This window comes from Hyposmocoma kahamanoa, unplaced genomic scaffold (assembly GCF_003589595.1).
Source record: "Hyposmocoma kahamanoa isolate Upper Pololo Valley unplaced genomic scaffold, ASM358959v1 95, whole genome shotgun sequence".
In the NCBI taxonomy this organism is placed as follows: Eukaryota; Metazoa; Arthropoda; class Insecta; order Lepidoptera; family Cosmopterigidae; genus Hyposmocoma; species Hyposmocoma kahamanoa.
In genome coordinates, this window is record NW_020654972.1 from 4678848 (window position 1) to 4685932 (window position 7085).

The 7085-nt window shown below is 35.8% G+C and overlaps 1 protein-coding gene across 1 annotated transcript in view; it reads right to left on the reverse strand.

The window, feature by feature from the left end:
* Positions 1–6451, reverse strand: part of LOC113238374 — an 18042-nt gene extending 11591 nt beyond the window's left edge. Inside the window, exons 1-3 of the mRNA XM_026475215.1 lie at positions 6353–6451; positions 4797–4964; positions 24–141 (exon numbers count right to left, since the gene is read on the reverse strand). Of these exons, the coding sequence (XP_026331000.1) occupies positions 24–141; positions 4797–4964; positions 6353–6421 (355 nt within the window). The 5' untranslated portion in view covers positions 6422–6451. The remainder of the gene's footprint in view (positions 1–23; positions 142–4796; positions 4965–6352) is intronic.
* Between the last annotated feature and the right edge of the window lie 634 nt (positions 6452–7085).

The window sequence follows — 7085 nt, forward strand, 5'->3', positions numbered from 1 at the left end:
AAAAAAAAATTAGAAACTCGTACCGCTCTTGCAAGCCTCTATGAATTGTTTAGCTTTTGTCAGACTGGGCAAGTCACCAGCCAAGAACTTGTCTGAGATCATCTCTATGCCGGCCACTGACATGTAACCTTCTTCATCCATCTGAAAGTTTAATTATTGTATGAGAAACCGTTGTTGTAGCAATAATGTATGTGTTCACGTACAAATCCTCAATTACATACACCTCATTGCAAATATACGAGTCTAACCTGAAAGACCTTTAAAAGCACCATGACATGATTTTTTTCGTACAAATTCAAAACATTTATTTCAGATAAAAATCCATATAGACAGTGACGTATACATTAGATAAGAACCATTCACACGGTGTTTGTCCTGCAAAAAAACGCACACAGGTCTATACGTTTATCAAATAAACAACGGACTTTTAAAGCAAATCGATTGAACTTAAACGTATTCGGTGTGCAGAAGCGCACAGTACCGTATTAATGCATCTCTTTCACACGGCGCGAAGTCATACGTTTTTTATCGAATTGTCACCGCACAAGCAGCAAAATGCCCGGCGAATCTTCTGTGGGCAACGATTTATTTATTGATATCTTTAGTTGGAACAAATGCCCGTTGTGTGGGACAAAACTATGGAAATGTATAAACCCAATGCATGTTCTTCTGGCGGCAATGCTAATTCTATTATTTTATGCCAATATAAAAGTGCAACAAAGCGTGGATCTGTCACATACGTGGTCTCAGGGCGATTGTTGTGTGAATACTGTGGCTATCCGTCTTTTAAACGCATGAAAATATATCGTGTGAACACCCCGCTATTTATCGGTTTATAATCGAATACGTGCAGGACAATGCCGTGTGAACCAAGCTTTAGTAAACAAAATAAGTTAGAATCTTGTATTAATATTAAGTTAGTATTAAATTTAAATATTATTTAATTTAAAGGGACAATGCAGCTATACAATTAAATGAGTCCCACCGATCTGTGAACACATACAGGATGCTTTTGGAGCCCCCGCGGAGGCGCCCCAGCGCAGATGCACGCCTTTCATACAATCATATAATATAATATGAATTCAACCAACGAACGGGCGCAGAAATGTGAGAACAATTCGTCGTTCCCTCGTTCATCTCAATTCTCCGGGAGAAGTTGTAGATCGATCCGAAAACCGAGAAATGCCGTTAGTATGTCGACATGAATTTCATTTTCCTTGAGAAAATATAGAAAGATAGAAATAAAGAAAGAAATCCGTTTACTAAAAAGTCATATACACGGAAGTTAAAAGCTTTATATCATGATTCTTGAAAAACAAGGCACATAGTACGCCATATCTAACTAAGAAATTGTAGTAACCAATAACGAGTGCTTCTCAATTGAGGTTTAGTACCAATATTTCTCGCTATATCAAAAGAAGACATCGTTCCTGACGATGTATATTGAACACAACACTAGGAAAACGTGTGAAGTTCCCATCCTCATTTAGGCTAAAGTGGTGAAATATATGATGATGCTGTAAAGATGGTGGATGTATACATTGCATCATGAAAGAAGTTTACACTCGAAACAAGTTAAGAGCTTGTAGCCTCTGCCTTTCCCATATGAGACAAGCATTAAAGCACGAAATCCTAGGAGCCTATAGGTGAGAACGACAAAATCAAAAAGTATGTAATTACGGTAAATTAGCCCATAATTACAGGGAATCATTGTGTGAGGCGCAGAGACCGTGTAATAGGCCTGTATCATTGTAATGACAGTGCTATAGTGGCCTTGTGAAAGCGTACCTTGTACAGGGAGCGAGGTAATACTAATTCACTATATATAAAAAAAATGCATACAAATTAATTAATTGATTATAGGAGGCTGCATTTTAGCGCTCTGCATTCATGATCTTTATCCTTCGTCATTATCAATGAAGGACTTCTTCATCAGTTTTACTGCTTTATTCTATTCAGCGCAAAATTTCCTTATACATTACTTAGACACGACGTTTTCACTTTAAACGACATGACATTAATAATATTGATATAAGTTTACCCTTGGTATAATAAAGCCACGTGTGATTACAGGTTAAAACAATTTTTATCACATAAAAATCTTTAAAAAATACGAACTAGGTGCGACAAAATATGTATTCAATTTTACCACTTTCCTGTTTTAAGTATAAAAAAGTTATCTCCTTATTTTGTTCGTAGAATCTTGAAACGTTGTCATTTCGTCGCCTTACTTTCTCAAACTCGTATCTTAAAGCAAAAAGTTACCGAAATGCAGAAAAATGGATTGTATATTTGTATATACTTATTCATATGTTGCAAGCTGATTTCACATCATATTTCCTTCCAATCTACACACTAGCTTTTACCTATTCTTAAAGTAATGCATCCAAATTAACACCCTTGATAAGAAATTTAAAATAAATGGAAAGTTTTGCCATCTCCTGAATAATCACTCTTTATAAGATACGAGTTTGAGAAAGTAAGGCGACGATTTGCAGATGTAGCCTTACTATACCAAGACGTGAATTAATGAAAATAATCACGCGGGTAGACCTGTAGAAGGTCACGTCATCCACAGTCACATCATTATTAAAATTAGTACTGCTTGTCTTATTTATACCGCGACCCGAGTCTTAGGGCCCATGCACACAGCGTATTTTATACGCGCCGACGACCCACGTTTCCGGGCGCCATAAACCCGCAGTTATCTGCTCGCACGTCGTCGTATCGCGCGTGTGTGTCGCGCATTTTGACAAGAAATAGTTTTAATTTTGAAATAAAGCAACTACATGAAATTCTAAGTGTAAACTCAAGTAGAATATATAAGCTTCTTACTTTCAACGCGATATTTGCGAGCGTTTGAATCGATTCATTTCAGTACTTCTGCGGTGCGTATAAGCGTAAATGACACGCTTTTACGGCACCGTAAACGCGCGTCGTTGGCGCGTATAAAATACGCCTTGTGTGTAGGCGTTAAGACTTGGATCGCGGTACAAATAAGACGAAGAAGCAGTACTAATTTAATAATGATGTGACTATAGATGTCCGCGTCATAATGGTTATAATATAGTGTCATATTATTAAATTTTTTCCATACAGTAGCGAACCGCCTTTGATGTTCGGCGGGGATACTTACGCTATCCTGTATAGATATGGTTGTCACGAAATGGAAAATAAATTGTGATTACTACTCGTATTATATCGTAATCATTTCTATATCAATAATAGATAAGTAATAATGAATTACACGTTTTGCTCTACCAAATATTTACGTTACACTTTATATTTAGATGTTTTCAGTTTTCATATAATAGGGAAATATGAACAGGGCCGTGATTTAAATTTACTTTACATGACAAGTCAAATAATTCATCTAAAACGTTACTTCCAACACAGGAACGGAAGTTCTGCCTAATATGAACTTCTAGCTCTTTACTGTATTCACCGAAATCCTGTTATATATCAATGTGTATGACTGCTGTAGTGTTGTGAAATATAAAATCATCAATTTTGGTATAGTTCCTAAAACAACAGTCCTGTGCCCCAAAATACCTCTTCAGTGGCACTTTGGGGCATGATATCGCATTCTCAATAATTAAGTGAAGAAATTAAAAAAATGGCTAAGAAACTGACAAAATAGTTTTTTTAAATAATATACGTGGCATTAGCTACATTTGCGATTTAGCTGGTGTCTACCAGAGGCGTTGTGGAGCTGGTGACAAAATTATCTTTGATTAAAAAAATAGTTGTAATAATTTTAGTAACTCACACACTCATAGCCGCGCACATAGATCAAGTAAAACTTACACTCAAACTCACAAGAGAATTAACGTAAGCCATACAAATATTTCTCCCGGCCCGGGAATCGAACCCGAGACCTCTGCGTGGTAGTGTAGTATGGTAACCGTTCGACCTCGGAGGCACTTTAGTTTTTTAAGAAAGTTACATTAGTTCTACATCGTCCTTTATTTTCTTTTTATTTTACTTTTCCATATTTCCAATTTATTATGAGTGTATTTACGTACATTTGGTCATTTATTATTTAATTAAGGTAATATACAGGTAAGGCCAAAAAGACAATAAAAGCTTAAATACTAGAAAGTAAAACTAGGATTTTTTAATTATATGAATAAAATTGGGTCCCTGCGGCAAAGTGCCCAAGATGCTGGCAGCGTTCCCCCTTTGTATTGCTATTTATTATTGAATGTGGTTCTAGGATATTATGTGATGGTTCCACTTATTCACGGAAAGTGAACCGAGTTCGGTTTCCGACACAGTACACGAAATATTTTTTTCTTAATTAACCCATTTCAATTTCTGTGTTCTGCTGAGTGTTCCTGAGAATAAATTTGACGCTCTGATTGACACAGTATATTGAAAACGTGGGAATTTCCGTACCAACATTGGTTCAGTGTGGCAGACTAAGGCCTAAATGCTTTCCTTAGAGTAGACCCATACCCAGCACTGGGACACAAAATGATGAACAGATCAAAATTTCTAGTAATGGGACGAACAAGCCGTGCGCCTGATGGTAAGCTACACGCCTGTCCATAACAGTTGCAGTGCCACTCAGAGCTTTAAATCGAAAAGATCTGAGGGGCACAGTCACTGTGCCCGTCACTGAGATTTAAGTTCCATGTGCCTGTAATTTCACCAGCACCCTTACCCTTTGAAACCGGAACACGGTAAAGCTAATATTACTGCTTGGTGCTAGAAATACGTAAGGTGGCAGTACTAGCCTGGACGAACTCTTTCACAAGGAGCGGTACTGCTACTAAAGAATTAAGTTAACAAACCATTCCAGCCTTCTTGTAAGCGCAAGCAAAAAGACATTTAGCATTTCCATCTTCAGGCATCCGCTTGCTCTTCAATTCATCCAACTCCCCAGAGGTGATCTGATGTTCTTTGGCACACTCCATAATTAGATTCACGTAGGATTGCCGTAAGTCTTCAATTGAGCCTTCCTAAAACCATTTATAATATTAGTGGCAAGCGAAATTGCACTTGCAGTGCTACTCAGAGGTCCATCGCAAAGATCTGAGTGGCACAGCCACTGCGCCCGTCACCCTAAGATATAAGGTCACAAATCCCATGTAAATGTTACTTCACCAGCACCCTTGTTAGCTATATGCAATAGGCCAGACGACGTCCTGATTTTGATTCAAATTGGAATCGTTCCGATCGGGTAGGCTCGAAATCAGATGGGTTTCTGAGCTTCTCGCTGAACCTAGCCGATGAACCTAATTCTTACTATATTTTTCTAATTTGTGAGTTAAATCAACTATTGTTCCGATTAGAATTGTCAAAAGTTTCCGATCGGCTTAAAACATATTAACATATTTTTTTAAGATTTTTTTGTCTTTGAATCGTAAACACATAAGATTGTTAACATTTTGTTGGTGTAAAAATTCTAAATTCCGTGAAAATAAAACTGTTTTTTTTTCCGATTTAAATCGCTTGTATTTGTTTTTAAATAAATCAAAGTTTTGTGTTCTTTACAAGTCAGTATGTCACAGTAAGCCGTTATCATAGGATCTGTAAAAAGACCGAATAGTTAGTTTGTTTAAAAAAAACAAAAGTGCGTTTTTAAATCCGAAAAAAATTTGATCCGAAAGAAGAAATTGTTTTATTTCCAATGTGTAATAATACCAAAAACCTACGAATTGTAATTTTTTAATTTATTGAATGTCACAATGTTTGACCATGATATTCAATTATTTTCGTGAAATTACTCTACTGGTTTGTTATAATTATTATTAATAGAAAGATCGAACACAATAAAAATCCTTCAAACGGGCTGGGTTCGAACCAGCCTCTTCCAGCAAACCATGTCAGACGCTATGCCAACTAAGCCACGGAACGAACTGGCGGACCTTACGAATTTTTATAACAAACCTAAGTATTTTATTAAACAGAATTTTAAAGAGGGGCAGGATTTTTTCTTCTGTAGTTGTAATATAAAGTCTTTCTTACTTTTCTCTTACCTTCAGTTGCGCAAAGTATGAGAAAAGTACGTACAACATAACAAATAGACCTCCCTACGTCGCCTAAATTAGACTTATAATTGGACGTACTTGTACAGAAACAATCCAATCTTCTATAACTTAAATTCATACATTTTTTCTATAAAAGAATGCGGCGTTTTCATTATTCTCATAGAAGGACCAATTGAAGAAAGGCGAGGTAGGGTGAAAAGGATCGTAGATCGCAGTGACACCGACAAAAACAATGTTATTAAAAAAAAATCAAAAACACGGATTACATATATATTGTTTAGACCATTTCCAAATTTCACGTTCTATTGTTTCTTAGATTTGCAATACAATCTGGTCGACGATTAGAATATACATACCTGAGCCTTAACACAGCTGATCACAATAACACAAAAACTAAAACTAATCAAATACTTGTACAAATGCATTTTGGTTAAAACTTTCTTCCACAAAATAAATACTTCCACTAACTACTTCCGACCACCGAATGACAATGTGCAAATAATCTACAATAAATCGTTTTATATAGCAAATGATTGTCATGCGTAACATAGTGCGATGACAATAATGATGTAGTAATGTGGAAAACATTCACACACAAATAAAAATAACAAACAATATTGTATAACAAAATATAAAGCGTCAGTTTCGCAATTACTGTACATGTACAGTACGCAACAAAAGTCCTTGAACAACTAGAGTTTCTCCTATTTCGTAAAATAAATCACCACAAATAAATTAAAGCAAGTATAAAGAAATGCTGGCAAAACTTATGAGTGATGTAATTTTCTTACGGTTATATCTGTTGATAATTATGTGAAGCGGTCATTAAGATCTTAATTCAAATATTTAAATGATTTAAAATATTGAATGGTATGCCTCCTCCTGTAAGAGGGGAAAATGTCTTAATCATAGCCGATATTCAGACGAAGTTGTTCATAATGACTTTTCAAGAAAAACTGATACAGGGATGAAGTTTTTAATGTGTGCTTTGGATTATGTTGTTCTTATCTGCTTTGCGTGTTTATTCACTTATTAGTGCTTTAGTAACTCTTTTGTAAACTTTCAAACAACAAATTCTTTGTCTAAAAT